The sequence below is a fragment of the Radiomyces spectabilis genome (genome assembly GCF_025331425.1).
Source record: "Radiomyces spectabilis strain NRRL 2753 chromosome Unknown BYT42scaffold_1, whole genome shotgun sequence".
Taxonomy (NCBI): domain Eukaryota; kingdom Fungi; phylum Mucoromycota; class Mucoromycetes; order Mucorales; family Radiomycetaceae; genus Radiomyces; species Radiomyces spectabilis.
The window spans coordinates 707608-723326 of record NW_026251926.1 but is presented as its reverse complement, the minus strand read 5'-3'; the positions used below and the strand labels follow the sequence as shown (position 1 = coordinate 723326).

Sequence of the window (15719 nt, the reverse complement as noted above, 5' to 3'; positions counted from 1 at the left end):
TGCAAAAAGGAAAGCATCGGGTTACACATGCATACAGGAACTGAGTATTTCTCTTCGGCTCAACGGATAAAACATGCATGCTGATACACGGCTCGACGTTCTTTGTTTGCCGCTGTTTTCATGTTTTCGGAAAACGAGGATAACTCCAAGTTGGGGCAGAGGATAAATAAGCACCCATTGCTAGATTTCAAGTCCCTAAAGACGCTCCATTTCAGCAGAAATATAACCTCAAACGTTCGTCCTTGTATTTCTTTTTACTTTGTTCGCGTGAGTCTCCAGCAAAAAAAAAAAAGATGACAGAAGTATCCCACATAGTGCAGACGTGGCTTGTAACAGTGCCAGGCATCCACTGTTGCTTGGAATCCAAAGAAAAAAAACGGATTCCATGTCATATATTCAGTCTCAGTTTCACAGCTATTTTTTTAAACCTCTTTTTCTCTCGCTGATGACTTGTCTGGATTATGCTCATGGCATTCCAAGATGAGATTACCAAAGCTGCTGCTTTTACGTAAGCTCAACTTTGCTTAGTAAAAAGTATTTATTTTTGAACCCTTACCGTATTTTCGTTTCTTCGCACTTGCGCTGCCAGGGACGAGGATGCCAAAGAATGTCGGTGGAACGAGGAACTCTTGTCGAGTCATTTGCACCACACCTATCGAGACTTTGTCTTGATTAGTGAATTTTCCGAAATCGAAGGTCCCATGGCATTAGCGGTCGTGACCAACAATACGTACCTCGATCTCAAGTATTACACAAGCAAAGCAACCGTGGATCATGCTGCCAAAGCCGAATTGCAGAAAGATCTTGAAGCACTAGGATTAGACCTCTTTGATTTCAATGCTTTCGTCATGCGAGTCGTGTCCGTCGATCATAGTCCTGATTCGGAATAGTGAGTGAAGCATGTTCAAACAAAAAAGCATGTAGACAGCATTATTACTCTTCGGCTCAGATTGTTTTTCCGACATAGCGATTTGAGCCACGACCACGGAAACAAACAAGCGTCAAAGGAAGGTGACAGTGCCTTTGTCTCAAATGACACCACTTATCCTACCAGCAATCCCTACATGTTCTCCGTTCCAGATGATACTCAAGTTTACTTTACCGACTCGGAACATATATTCTTTGCCTTTGTAAGGGAGGATAACTTTTGATTTCAACATACTATTTCTCAAGTCACTCATGGATGCCTTTGACTTTCAATAGACACATCATCTTACCCTTTTTGATATCAATGCGCGTGGATATGTTCATCCGGTAGCCTTATCCTATATTACACGCGATCCTCAGAAAATCATCATGCGATTTGACAAGTTCATGAACAGATTCAACGAAGTATGTGGGACTATTATTTCTTTTCATGATTCGTAGTTGCATATGTTAAGCTAATGTCACTGTGATCAACCCAGATCTCAAGATTAATGAAGAAAGGCAATTTCTCCAACTTTATTTTGGATCTCAAATGCAAGCTTCTCGATCTTCAGCATACTGAGAACATGCTTGTTTGCAACGACGACAGCAACTTGGTACCTGCGACAAGGGAAAATTTATCCGTCGAAGCAATACAGCAAGCGAGTACAGTCACACGATTAATGCTGGACAGCGTCGAGACTTATGTTAATCAAACTATGCGTGATAATACTGATACCCAAACCCATGGAAAGCTGTTTGACACCTCAAGCGCGCGTGAGACCGCCAGTCTCCATGGAGAAAGTCAACAAACCATTGAGCCACCGAAAGATTACGTTGTAAGTTGCATCACCTTCTTTTTTTTTTGAATGCATTTGTGCGTTGAGCATTTGAATTTAATACTCGGCTTTGTCAAGCCCAAATCCATTGACGCACTTTATCCAGTCGCTCATTTCGAACGTAAACTACGTACCGTAGCTCAGCTTTGCCAGAAACCCGATACCAAGGCCCAATCTGCATCCGATCCACCGCATCCTCAGATACCCTCCGCCCATCCTCACCGGAGCCTTGCGCAAACCAAGGTCATTCCTTTGGCTAGCATTATTGAAGAACAGTCCGTGCACTGCGCAAATAAGCCCAAAGACCGATCATTTGCCACAGCGATTGCGCATGATATGTACGCCGAAGCCATTAATTATTTGATGGAAATTATCAAGGACCTTTGCCAAAGTAATGTTGTACTTGATATAAACGATGAAGAACAGGCTTTTCTAGGTCGGTAGATGGAAAGCATCATGCCCATCTGAAGCGAACGAATCATCTCACAGCATACTTACAGACCCCATATCGAGCGAAATTACCATTGGACGCATGTTCGTCATGAATATGGAAAATCCATACCCACGCGATTTGTACATGTACGCTATTGCAACAATATACCCTTTATCACTACTTATACATATCGTAGTAGCCCCTCGATGCAAAACAATCTGCAGCAAAACATTGACCTGGTATGTGCAAGAATCATTCAAAGATTTCTACCATTTTTCTGAATGATATGGAGTTAGCATCTGAGGCTATCCGAAGCGGAAAAGGATGCATTTCGAACACCAGAAACATCGGGGATGACTGAACCTCCTTTACAAAAACACAATAATGTCATTCGAGAACAAGATATTTTCCCAATCACACCTGAAACATCTCAGTTATGGCCATTGGACAATACCTTTGCAACGAACCATACCATCCTTCGAACGCTAAAGAAATACCAGCATTGCATGCACCATATTATATTCTCGTTAATGACAGGCAGGCCTGTATTAATCATTGGTGATGACGAGTACAAAAGGTATAAAAAAATCTGCTTTCTCCCATGGCAAACCCAACTAAACACCAAGAAAAAAAAAACGGTTAGTCATATTCAACAGGTCGTTGAAGCCTTGGCCATCTTTGTACCTGGCAATTCACGTACCCAACATTGTATCGTGGATTGGTTCAAGGACGGCCTTGTCACCGATACTGAACTTGGCCCAATGAAATTGATGGGCACAGCAAAGAGAAATGTTGATCCTAGCATTTATCGTTTGGAAATCAGTTGTCTTGAAATCAATCTTCGTCATCATAACGAAGGCAACCTCATCACCAGTCCGCTTTATTTGGAAGGGCAATGGATTCACGATATCCTCGATGCAATGACGTATTTTACTGTAAGTCATCGTGTCACATATACGGCCAGCTGCTTATCCGTTGTAAAAATGACTGTACCTTTTTTTTTTCCATGCCACAGGAGGACCTTGCATACTTGGCTTATTTACGAACTGTATTCTTCAGTATGGGTTTGAAAGCCTACGTATACTATCATCTGTACTTGACAGATCATCGACTGCCTCCAAGAGAAATCCCAACTGACAGCAGCTGTGAATCCGGTGCCTCTCTTAGCAATCATGAGATATCAAGACGCTGGAGCGTGCGACGCATCATGAGCTATCTGAAACGGATCGAAGACCGAGAAAATGAACAGGAAGACTACTTTTCATCGGTTGCCCCGCCCCCTTCCGAAAAGCTGCCCCAGCATTCGGTGGCTAGAGAGCTGATCAACGAGTTTTCTGACGAATGGGGTCCTGGAACGGAGGAAGATGGCACTCTGTCAGACGAAAACCAAGCGACCATCACGTTACAAACCTTGCAGCAGCACCAGCGGCGACATCAGGTGCTTTCTGTTCCAAATTTCAATTGTTATCCTAAACCGGCACGAAGAGCAAGCGAATGCTCGGCATTCAGTGAGACCAGTGATTTCTTTGATTTTATCTATGGAGATCTTCGATTTGATACAGATGACGAGAATGAGAATCTTTCCGGCGATGAAGAAGAATCACCTGCAAGCAGCGATGAAGAACAACAAAAGTTACTGGAAACCGAAATTCACTCGCAGCAGGAATCATACGAAGACATTGGGATTTCCAACCTTGAAAGAAAAGGTCGCAAGCTTTTACATGATAAGTTCAACCTCCACGGTGACGACCAAACCATTGTCGTGGTAAGACCCATCGTTACAAAAGAAAATGCCGCCGCGTCAATTACTCACGTTGAACATAGTATCTGGCTAATCTCACTAAAACAATCTAATACTCAAACAGACATGGTACTGACGGATCATTCATTATCCAGTCACTTAGCTCGCTAAGCAGCGCATCATCCTCACCCCAAAGACCAGATCCAAACAGCAAATAAAAGCCTTCGTCTTTTTTTTTTCCCTTTATTTAATAGCAATGTTTATAAAAGCATAACTAAGCTTTTAGAGGTTTTAATAGTCATGAAGAAAACAATAGCATCTAATCTCTTTCAAACAAGATGCATTTTTTTTTTTTGTTAATTATGATTGGGGGAACAGGTTAGCTTGAAGAAAAGACTTTTTTTACTCGCGATCTTCTTTTTCAGGACTGGCACGATCACCATTGCGGAATTCCTCTCTCTCTTCTCTGCGAGCACCACGGTCTTCTCTGCGATATTCACGGTCTTCCTTGCGAGAGTCACGCTCATCGCCGCGAGCAAAACCACGGTCGCGACGCTCAGCAGGACGCTGGTAATCCTTGGAACGATAATCACGACGAGGCGATCGGTCACGATCTCTGCGATCATAATCTCTGCGGCCAAAATCCCTTTGTACGCTATCAAGTATCATGTTAGTTCAGCCAATGAATAAGGGTCATAAAACTAAGTGAATTTTTTTTCTCGTTGGCATACCCAATAATCGAGTGGATGGAGAAGCATCAAAAGTTGAAAAGGAACGGAGTAAGCATACAGAAAAAAAAGCAATGCTTTGTGTCAGAGGGAATGGACGAAAAACAGGTGGCAAGCAAGCAAGAGAGAGAGCTTTCCGGCATGTAAAAAAAGAAGACCAGAAGGACATCGCTCAAATGTCACTGACAAGGTACGGAACATCAATCGGGGCTATACCTTCTGTCACGTCGAGGGGATCGATCACGATCACGACCGCCAAAGCGACTGCCGCCATCACGGTTGCGTGCACGACAATCTCTAGCCCAGTGACCTAAACAAATGATAAGATAAAAGGGGGAAAACCATCCGTCAGCAAAAACGAACAGGAAGCAACAAGGCCAAGAGAAAGAGAGAAGCGCAATGCGCTTTCGTTATTCCAAATTTACCTTCTTTTCCACAATGGAAGCACTCGTTCTCTCCAGGTCGCTTTCCACCGTTCTTTGCCCATTCTACAATAATTTGTTCCTAACAAAAAAGAAAATTTTTCTCGTTGGTTAACTGGATAAAAGAAGATGGCGGCTTTGCGGTATTACGTGATCTTTGACGCCTTTCAAAGCATCTTCCGCATCACGGTTATCTTCAAATTCAACAAAGCCAAAGCCTAAACAAAATAGTAAAGAGCGTTTAGAAAAGAAACAACAAACATGCTGGGTGGTTTTTGATATCTACCTTGCTTTAGATCGAGCCGAGTGATCGAACCGTACTTGCTGAACACATCTTCAAGATCACGCTGACGAACCAATTCATATAAGGTATCCGCAGACAGACGACTTTCAACTCCTCCAACATTCACAGATCATAAACAAGAGAGCTTACGGTACTCATATCCCTAGGGATTCTTCCAATGAAAAGAGCCATCTTGTTAAAAATAATTAAACCAAAAGATAAAGTCTGGAATAAAGAAAGGAGAGAATTTGGAACTGAGAAAAAAAAATAGTCATTTCAAATGGAAAAAACCTTTCCACCACGTGTGTCACATTTTCCACCAATCATTTTGTCGACTTGTTTCTTGGGAAATGATTTGCTACAAAAAAACCCAATCATCATAAAGACAGTGAATATGCAGCCGAAAGCGCACCTGCCCCTCTTATTCGAGTTACCAAAATTTCAAACTGGAGAAGATGCTTGTTTCAATATCCGAGAACAATTTGAAGACGTCATTCAGAGGATAAAACAGTAACGAGAATCACATCACCGATGGCTTGCCATAATAAATTGTTTCGAATTGTAAATGTATTGAAACGATCATTGTTCAGCCATGTCCACAAAAACAAGATCACAGGGGAAATATAATTAAAACAAAAGAGATGCTTGGGAGTTTATGAGACGAGATTGTTTTTCTAATGCTTAGACTTGCCAGAGTCGTGATGCTTATGCTTGCCGGAACCATGTTGATGCTTATGTTTGTTGTAGCCTTGATTTTTATGCTGAACTCTTTCCAGCTGGGAGTCAATATGTCGACGAAGGGTTCTCAGTTTCGACTTTTGCGCACGCTGCAGTTGTTTCTTTTCATAGGCCTTCTTGCGCTCATTGCGATATCTAAAAATTTAAACATGGATGGATATTGTTAGTGAGACGACAGATAAGGCACACAAAGAATCACTTCCGACTTACGGTGCTAATGCTTTCATGCCAATGTATTTGTTCAATTCTTTGTCGTCTGCCAAAAGGATTTCTTCCGCTGTCAAACCGTAATCTTCGGGTTCCGTTTGAGCATACTTGAAACGTGTCGGGAGATCGCCACCAATGATATCTTCGAAATTCAAAGAGTAGTATTCATCCATCAATTTTTCATAGTCCTCCTTGGCCTGTGATTTTGCTGCGGCATCGACTCCTGTAGAATTCTCGACAGTCTTGGCCAGTTTCACTTTGTCGCTTTCTGTTGCATCGGCTCCCATTTGAGCCAATTTACGCTTCTTGCGGTTGGACAAGGTACCATACTTCTCACCGCCAGGTAAGTAATCGGCATCCATGATCATATCATCATCGTCATTGTAATTCTCGCCTGCTTCCTCCTGGGATTCATATCCTTCAATATCATCATCCCACACAGGTTTCTCGTTTTCTTCGCCTTCATAATATTGGTCGTCAAATACGCCAGCCATTTGTGAATCGTACTTTTCAGGATCGAAGTCACCCTCCAGATCAAGGTTTTCCAAACCGGTTACTGCCAAGGAAGAGAACAGCATTAGTGGGGTCCAATGTGGAAGGTGCTATGTAAAATCCAAGCTTACCTTCTGTTCCTGTAATTTCCTGAATCTGCTTCAAGCGTTCATGAATCTCCTTCATCTTTTCATTCTTTAAGCGCTTCACTTCTTCCATCTTCTGCTGTTTGAGAGCTTCACGCTTGGCTTTCTTTCGTTCTCTGTTGCGCTTTCGTCGGCTTTCCTCTCGACGAACGGTACCTTCAATATTACGTGCATGCGAAATAATTTGTGCACCACCACTAAACCACACCAAGATGTTGTTAGATCGTATAGTTATTTCCTTCATGATTATAAATGTACTTACTCTTCTTCGAAGCGGAAATTGTATTTGCTTTCAAAACGATCCACCTGATCCAAATATTCTTCGTCTTCATCTCTATCGACCGCCGTCACTTCCTCATAGGTAGGAACTGCTTGAGCTTCTCTCTTGTCGACCCATCCACGGTTCAAGACATAACTTCGGAAAACTTTTTGTCAGCAAAAAAAGCGGCAGATACTATCAACTGATTAGCATGTTTCCACTTACTCAATCAAAAAAGCATCATCGGCCGATAAGTTTGGATTGTCTTTGTAGTTGTGCCATTCCTTGAAGGCTGCCGCTGCGGCTTCATCTCCCTGAAAGCCATTGTTCAGTTTTTTTCTTTTTCTTTTTCACCTTGCTTTGATCAATGGGTTATCCCCCCCAAAAAAAATTCACACTTACGGCCATATTCTCCAAAAGAAACGACTTGTAATCTTCTTCTTCCGCCTCCTGTTCCTCATGAGTTTTGTCTCGTTTGGTGAGGAAATCGTCTTCCTCTTCCTCTTCATCCTCTTCGTCGTCAAGAGTGCCAAAGGCTGCAGCTTTGAAAGCTTTTTTGATCGCGTCCTGTTCCTCGGTGTGGGTCATTGGCGGTTCTTCCGCAGCTTGTTCTTCTTCTTCGATAAAGCCGCCGTGCTTCAACAGAACCTCGTTTTGGTATTCTTTCAAAGTCATCTTCTTTTCCTTGTTCTTTTGCTCTTTTTGCTTCTTTTCCCATTCCGCTTTGGCTTTTTCCAGCTGTTCCTCAGAGAAAAAGCTGTTTTTGGTATCGTAGACTTTGGGATCCTTTGTCTGAATAGCAGCAATGGTACGCAGAATCTGTGAATCCAACGCAGGCGTTAAAAGTGCAGCTGTTTCGTCTTCTTCTTCGTCCTCGGATTCAGATTCCTCGTCTTCTTCCTCTTCGTCATTTTCCTCCTCTTCAGAATTTGAACCGGCTTCCGATCCCGATTCTATGGTCAAATGTTAGCTATAACTGCCGGTAGTTACATGGATTGGTTCGTTACCATTCTCTTCTTCCGGAAAAGCTATTGAATTGATCACAAACGATCCACGGTGAGTAAACCAAATGCAACTGTGAAAATCCATATATTCTTTTTCTTTTTATCTCATACCGGAAGCGGGGCGTTGGAAATCTTCCATTCCTTCTGGCCTTTCTCTAATTGCAACGTTGACCATTGATGCTGGTTTTAAGATTACTGCAGTATCAAACTTGGAGTAGAAAAAAAAAATCCTTCAAAATCCCGATCCAAAGGGGACAAATAATCGCAAGTCACTACTTGTGACTTTTTATTCGAAATGCATTGGGTTACTTGTTAAAGCTAAAATTTGCTGCATGAATTCCGCAAATCAGAAATGAACAATTTGGCATCAAATGGGTAAAACGTAGTTGATACTTCAGGCTAGCATATCGTATTTTATCTATATCGTAGTTGGTTTCCAGTTAGACTAATTGGAGTTCTCCCTTTTTTCATCAGGGAACATCGTTTGAATATGGGACATGTTGAAACGGAGTGGCCAAAGTTTCAAAATACAAGCAAAGCTCAAGTCTTGTAAAGGCGCGTTGAGAAACTCATGGAACACTATCATCCCACAACCGATAGAACAATCTTCGGAATTCTACGGGAAAAAACACACCCCCAAGAGCTGCCCGTTGCCCGATCCATGGAAGATCCAAATTATAACCGGTGCAAATTATAAGCAACTGATAGTTAAATCAGCTGAATCTTTACCATTTGCTCTTCATGGTACATCAAGTGGAAAGCTTATTAATTGATGTTCACTGATATTAATTGGACGCTTTGGGGGTGATTCTATTCTAGTGAAGAACAGTAATTCCTCACAATTCTTTAGAAAATCATGACGTGTTCTTCCAAGATGTCAGATTCTAATGGCTACAGTCATTCAAGAAATAATAATTCGGTGTTTTCGGAACCAACCGCTGAGCCCTCCTGAACGAGCGGAACAATTTCGGCTTTTTTCCTGCAATGTTCACCAGGCACCGAGACTAACGAATGGTAAGATATGAAGTCCCGATGAACTGTCAACAGACCTACAGTAGCAAAAAAAAGAAAAAGGAACTGCAATGGCTTTACCAGTGTGACCTCGTCTCTAAAGATTAGTCAACCTGCTTTGTTTTTTTTTCTAGGTCAGCAGTCATCATACGAAGAGTGTCGCCATTGGTTTGCATGCAAGGTGCAGGCACGGCGCAGATCAGACGGTGTGCATCATGTGACTGTTCAATGAAAGATATTTGCTCCGCTGAAAAAACAAAACTGCGAAAAACTCTGTGTACCTTCCCAGTTATCTTATCAATTCTTCAATTTGTGAAGCCTCATTCCTTCTCGTTCTATTCATGAATGCCACTAGTCTAATAGAAGCCGATTCCCGCGAAGGCTGGTATTTCGTACTGGTATCGTCTTTAGCATGCATTACCGGAGGTAAGTCCTTGCGTGCTAATGCTGTGGGGCGCTTTCGTTTCCTTTTAGCTTATCAAGTCTTCTTTTTTTCTTTTCGATCGTTTCCAGCGTCCATTGTGTTTGTCGATAAATTGTGGAAAAGCTCTCAAGGATCGATACTGGAGAATCCAAAGTTTTTGGCAGCTTCGCTTTCCCTCGCTTCGGGCGTTCTTTTATTCTCCTCCCTGTATACCCTTCTTCCCGCGGCCCAGAAACGATTGCACAGTGACTTTTTAACTTATACCTGCTTCTTTGCTGGAGCCGCTGTCACGTTGCTCATCACTTACATTGTCCGGTGGTTTACTCCTGATGCCATTGACGCCTGCGGTGCGCATGGAGCTGATTTCAACCACGACAATGCTCACGGAAAATGGGTGCACAATCATACCGGTGATGAAGAACAGCATCCTTTATACCACGATCAACATATACCTGGTCATCACTCCGAATATGGCTCAGTCAATGACCGTGCATGTCGCGAACCGGCTTCCGACGAGCATCAGCATGGTCATGTCAACCTAACCCAACATGATCACGACAGCTATTTGAGTATTGGCATTCAGACGGCGATTGCTATTTGCATCCACAAATTTCCAGGTCAGTGAAGGATATTTGAATATGATGGCATTAGAATCGACCATTGACTTTGTCCAACAGAGGGCTTGGTGATGTTTATTTCCAGTCGTGCTTCGCGACAATTAGGTTTAAGCGTAACTGTGGCGATGTCCATCCACAATCTGATTGAAGGCGCCATGATTGCGTTGCCGCTGTATTACGCCACCAAGTCTCGAGTCATTGCGTTTGGCTATTCTTCGTTTCTAGGAGGTCTGTCGCAACCATTGGGCGCTATTTTGGGGTTACTAGCGTTACATAATGTCAGTGAGAGAGACGAGAATCGTTTGTTTGGGTTTATTTTCGGATTAACCAGCGGTATGATGACATTAATAGCGGTTCAGGTAAATGTTGCTCGTTATAGTATCATCCAAAATGCTAATGAACCCATAATGTAGAGTATGCTCCCACAAGCTGTCCGAGCTCATAGTAGTCTGCACCTGGTACCCTTATTCTTCTTTATCGGTATTTTTACCATTGGATTCGCCACCTTGGTCAAATCTTGAGCAGGCGATGTATATCATCCTTGTTGATACTCATTATCGTACATATCCAACCAACATATTTTCCGTTCTGGATTTTTATGTGGTCTTTTTTTTTTCCCGTTTCATCCGTGTCTTTTTATTCTATCTCATTCTGTATATATATATGTTATGTGTAGTTTTTTTTCTCCTCTTAGTAGTGTCATCTTATTCACAAAGGAAAATAAAAGAGAAAAAAGAAAAAAAAAATTGATAAAGTATGATCACAGCCAAAAAAGCAACAATCACACATACCGCTGTAGCGTGATGAATAAGGACAGGCAAGGACATGTTCTTTTTCGCCAAACAGAGGAGTAAAAATCTTGATTTCAAGAAGGATGCATGTATCGCAAAAAATAGGATAATGGGGTTATATAAATTAGCATGAAAAGTAACCATTTGGATTTGGAGATTAATAACAAGAAGATTATCGTTTATCAGCTTGCAGATGGATTTAGACATATCAAATTTTCATTTGTGCATAGGAATAAATACCTATCAATAGGTGGCGGCGTCTCGCGTATGGGACTGGAAACACGTATTACAAATTTTAAAAAAACACGACAGCTCTTTTTTTTTCGTCATCCGCCCCTTTTCTTACCTTCTTTATCTTTTCATTTCATCTCATTTTTTTTTCTTTATTGCTTCTTGCAAAACCCTCTAATACGTTTTGGGCTGAATAGCAGCCATCTGCCTTGTAAAAAGCGACAAATAAGAAGAAACAGTTTACGAATTGATTTTTTTTTGATGCCGTTCATAACCGCGCTCTCACGAACGTCTACAGAGCATCGATATTTATTCTCCCACCATAAGCAGCGAGAGATTGGTGACTATGTTTTAGGCAGAACCATTGGACGTGGAGCTTCGGGTAGGGAGCCATATCCTTTTCTATTTCCTTTCTTGTTTACTTTTCCCTATTTAGGGATATCCTATTTTTATGACTGACCCTATTGCCCTCCTAAAGGTCGCGTTAAACTCGCCGTAAATCGACATACTGGTGAACAAGTCGCTATCAAAATGATTGCACGCTGCCATCTGATTGGGAGTACGGAAAAGGCGGTGCAACGTGAGTTGGCCGTGCTGCAGTTGCTAAATCATCCACATTTGGTGCAACTTAAACAAGTGCTGCAAGATTCCACCTATGTTTACTTTGTCATGGAGTATCTCGAAGGTGGTGAGCTTTTCCATCTATTGGCTCAACGTGGTAGATTACCAGAGAATGAAGCAAAATGTTTGTTTCGACAGCTGGCCCAAGCTTTAGCATGGTGCCACGCCCATCACATCAGGTATACATCATCCATTTCAGTTTTTTGTGCCTTGAACAACAAACAAAACCACCACACCAAAAAAAAGAAAGGAATGACCGTAATTAAGGGGTTTGTCATCGTGATAGTCACAGAGATCTCAAGCCCGAGAATGTCTTGCTGGACAAGACACAGAAGCTGATCAAGATTGCCGATTTTGGAATGGCGGCCATGCAGGTTCCTAATGCACACTTAAAGACCAGCTGCGGGTAAGCTTCCTAATGCATGTACTGTGTGCAACGAAGAAAAAAAAACAAAAAAGGCGATCAGAGCAACAAAAGAGGAATACAGACAGAAGGCTCATAGACTCATATGTACACATATTCTCCACCACCCAAACCCCCAGACCACTAACAAAAACATTCCATCTCCTAGGTCTCCGCATTATGCGAGTCCAGAAATTGTGAGAGTATGACCATTGCATGATTTCGTTAACGTATTGTATGGTTTGACAAGATTTCTATTTCAGGGCAGACCATACAATGGACCATTAACCGATGTGTGGTCCTGTGGTGTTATACTTTATGCACTTCTGACCGGCCATCTTCCATTTGATGATGAACATATGGGACGACTACTCGCCAAAATCAAATCGGGCCATTACCGTCCAGTATCGGAAAACGTATCTTGTGAAGCTCGAGATTTAATTAGACGAATGCTCGTCGTTCAACCGTCTAAACGCCTAACGGTAACGAAATCAATTGTTGCATATTTATCTCTAAATCTAAACCTTCTACCAACTTTTTGTTTTTCCTCACGAATAGATGGATGAAGTATTAAAACACCCATGGCTACTGGAAGACAACTCACCCAACGGACCCTATATAATACATCCTATCGTACAATCCATGTCTCCATTGAAAAATCCGTATTTACACCACCCAATTGCTTATACAGCCCGAGATCTCGACGGACGCGTATGGGAAACATTAAAAGTTTTATGGCAAGACAAGACGCCTCTTGAACTGCTCCTTGCGTTAGCATCACATGGGTAAATCATATGTTTCCATTATTTTTCTTTTCTGATTCGCCTTGACTGGCCATATAAAAAAAAAGGAAGCATTCATTTGACATACGCTAGGCCCAATATTCAGAAATTAACTTGTCATCTACTGCAAGAGCGTCTTCAGCGTCTTGAAGGAGAAGTTTATTGCAGCAGTAACGCCAACGGTGGGATGCACAACTATAATCTTTATGGTTCGAATACCAGCTGTAAGTAATACGGCGAAACCCCTCGTACCGCACGGCGTTCAACTGATCTTAATTCATACAGATCCGCCCGATTCGTGTCATGCGAGCCCCCATTATTGGATTCACCGTGCATCTTTGGCAGCAGACGATACCAATTCCGTCCGCCATAGTCGGCGCGGCAGCGATGAATGCAGTCTTCCAACTACTTCGGATTCTACAATGTCGACTGTTTCCTGTTGTCGAACACTCGATTCGCCTTTGACTCCTAATAGCAGCCTTTTTGAATTGGATTTCGTTCAAGTGGAAATAATGAACAAGCGGTTCCTGGCGGACCAAGTAACCCCGGTGCCACTCAGTATACCAACTGCGCGAAACCATTTGAGCTGTTTCGACAGGTGGCTTTATTCCGCATCAGCCGGTCTGACTCGTAATAAGAATAAATCATGTAAAGCAAAGGGTCGAATAGCCGAGCCGCGCATCACATTCTTTACTGCACAGTGTCATACCGACAATAATAGCAGTATAATGATTCATTTGCAACAATCTCTGCGATTGACAACGCCTTGCGTAAGCAGGAGTGCATGCTTATCCAAGGAGCAGACAGCATGGCAATTATGGCGAAATCTGTTCATGCGATGATAATAAACACCTTTGTGATTCTCCCCTCTTTTTGCCTTGCGAACCGATCAGCAAAGTGGCTAATAAAACTGCAACGCACAAAGAATAACACGTTTTTTTGAGTAAGAGTGTCTCTTATTGGCTTCGGCTTTGTGAGATCAAAAACGCAAAAAGTTAGAATATTAATTAATGTTCAACTGAACCTTCAATAAGCGACACAGCTGGGCTCATATCCATACATACAGTTGATCTACAGTTCTGTTTGCTCACATATTCATACGGTATTATCTAACCAGCATGCATTAGAAAACACTTTTGTTTGACTACGATCTTTTTATGACAACAACGGTTATAATTGTCGAAAAATTTCAAGTATTCCTCTTTCATGCTCCATGATATTTGAGCATAAAACGATGAGGCCTTTGGCGAAGCAGTAAGATTAGTACTGAATTAGCAAAAATTGCATTCCGGGCGTCATTGTGCAAAGCAGGATATTACCCTCATGTAGCCTAATTGAACGCATTTGCGGCTGCGTCCACATGTGAACCGACAGATAAAGACGTCAACTGTGTATGGTAATGTATTTTGGCAAGTCTCTGTGTCTTGTAATAGAATTTCAAATAAATGAACAAAAACGGGAGATTTTGGCTGATCCAGGCAACAATAAAAAATAATAATAAAAAGTAATGCAATTAGTATCATGAATCAGATGCCTTGTTAAAATTCAAGCGTCCTTTCAATCTATCTGGAATCTCCACTGGCTTGTCCTCTTCATCTTTATCGTGTTCATCGTGTTGGCTTATTTCCCGCAGAGGAGACATGGAGCGTCGCCGTGAGCCATGGCGCGATCGCCCTCTTCGTTGCGAATACCGTCGGTCACGATCATCATCGTCCTCCAATGCATGTCTTCCCAGTCGACGGAAAACACCACTGCTCTTCCGGTCCTGATATCGATCGCGGGGTCGACGGTCGTCACGTCGAGGTCCCAATCGGCTCTGAATATCACCTCGGCTGCTGCTCTCTCTTTCGCGCTCTCCAACTTCAGAGTCTTCTGTACCATGTAACAAATAATAGCGACTACGTTCTCGTGCTCCTTTTTCTTTCAAGTCGTAATCAGTGGATACGCGTAGTTGTAGATTATTAAACTGCCGTTCATCCTTTTGGAAGGGTTTGGCCTTCTGTAATTCTTTGTGTGATAAATCCGCGTCTGCAGGTAGGGGTGTTTCCAGTAGAGCTTGAGCGGCGGCTTTGGCGTCCGATTCGACAGTAAAAACGAGATTACCTAAGGCATGGAATGAGTTCTAAACGTTGACTATTTTTGTTTCCTCTGCACAAATGTATGCGATATCCGACTTACAGGAAGAATCATTGATCCATTCAATCTTTTTCAGATTCAAGCCTTCACAATAAGCGTGAATATCTTTGGTGCTCATGTCATCCAATCCGTATAAGAACAGAGCTTCGGCTCGTCGTGAAGGGTCAAACGTAGAGTCTTTTGTTTCGTCTTTGGCTTCTTCTGCGGGCTTTTCAGTAGTATCTGGCGATTGTTCAGTGTAGGCCGGCAATTCAGCCTCCAGCATATCTGCCAGCAGTGTAAGACGTCATTGCAGAAACAAAAGTCGTGTGAAAATCGTTTATGCCCTCACCAACATCCATTGTCAAAACATTTTCCTCCATTTTATATAATGTGTTTAGGAATGCACTTTTTTTTTTTTCGCTGTTGGCTAACTCAAGAAAAAAAAAACCCAAAAATGGATTATGGAAGGATGACTTGCAAGTCACGCATTTCAAAATCGTTGGCAGCGAAGAAATACTCCCAC

The 15719-nt window shown here is 42.3% G+C and overlaps 6 protein-coding genes across 6 annotated transcripts; 3 read left to right on the top strand and 3 right to left on the bottom strand.

Annotated features, from left to right (window-relative positions):
* The first annotated feature begins 357 nt into the window (after nt 1–357).
* BYT42DRAFT_551331 (uncharacterized protein) lies at nt 358–4158 on the top strand. The gene is made up of 11 exons (XM_051566239.1): nt 358–889; nt 968–1130; nt 1204–1332; nt 1407–1745; nt 1824–2181; nt 2246–2324; nt 2375–2417; nt 2475–2755; nt 2822–3113; nt 3194–3943; nt 4003–4158. The coding sequence occupies exons 1-11, from the start codon at nt 702–704 to the stop codon at nt 4030–4032; spliced, it is 2652 nt and encodes an 883-aa protein (XP_051428052.1). The 5' UTR covers nt 358–701; the 3' UTR covers nt 4033–4158.
* On the bottom strand, nt 4159–5589 carry BYT42DRAFT_551325 (uncharacterized protein). The gene is made up of 6 exons (XM_051566238.1): nt 5503–5589; nt 5356–5416; nt 5220–5287; nt 5073–5151; nt 4864–4957; nt 4159–4565 (listed from the first exon to the last, which is right to left on the bottom strand). The coding sequence occupies exons 1-6, from the start codon at nt 5542–5544 to the stop codon at nt 4322–4324; spliced, it is 588 nt and encodes a 195-aa protein (XP_051428051.1). The 5' UTR covers nt 5545–5589; the 3' UTR covers nt 4159–4321.
* Nucleotides 5590–6026: 437 nt separating this feature from the next.
* Nucleotides 6027–8337, bottom strand: BYT42DRAFT_609307 (KRI1-like family C-terminal-domain-containing protein; the record flags this gene model as incomplete). Its single annotated transcript, XM_051571249.1, has 8 exons — nt 6027–6225; nt 6301–6853; nt 6921–7132; nt 7198–7350; nt 7420–7508; nt 7597–8147; nt 8202–8222; nt 8310–8337. 8 exons carry the CDS (start codon nt 8335–8337, stop codon nt 6027–6029), a joined length of 1806 nt encoding a protein of 601 aa, XP_051428050.1.
* A 1149-nt stretch (nt 8338–9486) lies between these two features.
* On the top strand, nt 9487–11017 carry BYT42DRAFT_596365 (Zinc/iron permease). Its single transcript, XM_051570930.1, has 4 exons — nt 9487–9635; nt 9723–10250; nt 10311–10609; nt 10664–11017. Exons 1-4 carry the CDS (start codon nt 9551–9553, stop codon nt 10769–10771), a joined length of 1020 nt encoding a protein of 339 aa, XP_051428049.1. The 5' UTR covers nt 9487–9550; the 3' UTR covers nt 10772–11017.
* A 244-nt stretch (nt 11018–11261) lies between these two features.
* On the top strand, nt 11262–13999 carry BYT42DRAFT_551314 (kinase-like domain-containing protein). The gene is made up of 8 exons (XM_051566237.1): nt 11262–11654; nt 11751–12072; nt 12180–12299; nt 12466–12499; nt 12560–12778; nt 12855–13081; nt 13172–13302; nt 13364–13999. The coding sequence occupies exons 1-8, from the start codon at nt 11309–11311 to the stop codon at nt 13918–13920; spliced, it is 1956 nt and encodes a 651-aa protein (XP_051428048.1). The 5' UTR covers nt 11262–11308; the 3' UTR covers nt 13921–13999.
* Nucleotides 14000–14306: 307 nt separating this feature from the next.
* BYT42DRAFT_9579 (uncharacterized protein) lies at nt 14307–15622 on the bottom strand. The gene is made up of 2 exons (XM_051572910.1): nt 15257–15622; nt 14307–15181 (listed from the first exon to the last, which is right to left on the bottom strand). Exons 1-2 carry the CDS (start codon nt 15477–15479, stop codon nt 14598–14600), a joined length of 807 nt encoding a protein of 268 aa, XP_051428047.1. The 5' UTR covers nt 15480–15622; the 3' UTR covers nt 14307–14597.
* Between the last annotated feature and the right edge of the window lie 97 nt (nt 15623–15719).

Coding starts and splice junctions, on each gene's coding strand:
- BYT42DRAFT_9579 (XM_051572910.1), bottom strand. CDS start 15,479: ATGCTGGAGGCTGAATTGCCGGCCTACACTGAACAATCGCCAGATACT. Junction 15,182..15,256: donor ATGGATCAATGATTCTTCCT/GTAAGTCGGATA, acceptor TCCATGCCTTAG/GTAATCTCGTTTTTACTGTC.
- BYT42DRAFT_596365 (XM_051570930.1), top strand. CDS start 9,551: ATGAATGCCACTAGTCTAATAGAAGCCGATTCCCGCGAAGGCTGGTAT. Junction 9,636..9,722: donor TTTAGCATGCATTACCGGAG/GTAAGTCCTTGC, acceptor GATCGTTTCCAG/CGTCCATTGTGTTTGTCGAT. Junction 10,610..10,663: donor TGACATTAATAGCGGTTCAG/GTAAATGTTGCT, acceptor CCCATAATGTAG/AGTATGCTCCCACAAGCTGT.
- BYT42DRAFT_551314 (XM_051566237.1), top strand. CDS start 11,309: ATGGGACTGGAAACACGTATTACAAATTTTAAAAAAACACGACAGCTC. Junction 12,073..12,179: donor TGCCACGCCCATCACATCAG/GTATACATCATC, acceptor TCATCGTGATAG/TCACAGAGATCTCAAGCCCG. Junction 13,082..13,171: donor CTTGCGTTAGCATCACATGG/GTAAATCATATG, acceptor GACATACGCTAG/GCCCAATATTCAGAAATTAA.
- BYT42DRAFT_551331 (XM_051566239.1), top strand. CDS start 702: ATGGCATTAGCGGTCGTGACCAACAATACGTACCTCGATCTCAAGTAT. Junction 1,131..1,203: donor AACATATATTCTTTGCCTTT/GTAAGGGAGGAT, acceptor GACTTTCAATAG/ACACATCATCTTACCCTTTT. Junction 2,756..2,821: donor GGTGATGACGAGTACAAAAG/GTATAAAAAAAT, acceptor AAAAACGGTTAG/TCATATTCAACAGGTCGTTG.
- BYT42DRAFT_551325 (XM_051566238.1), bottom strand. CDS start 5,544: ATGGCTCTTTTCATTGGAAGAATCCCTAGGGATATGAGTACC. Junction 5,152..5,219: donor TGAAAGGCGTCAAAGATCAC/GTAATACCGCAA, acceptor CTTTTTTGTTAG/GAACAAATTATTGTAGAATG. Junction 4,958..5,072: donor CTTCCATTGTGGAAAAGAAG/GTAAATTTGGAA, acceptor TCATTTGTTTAG/GTCACTGGGCTAGAGATTGT.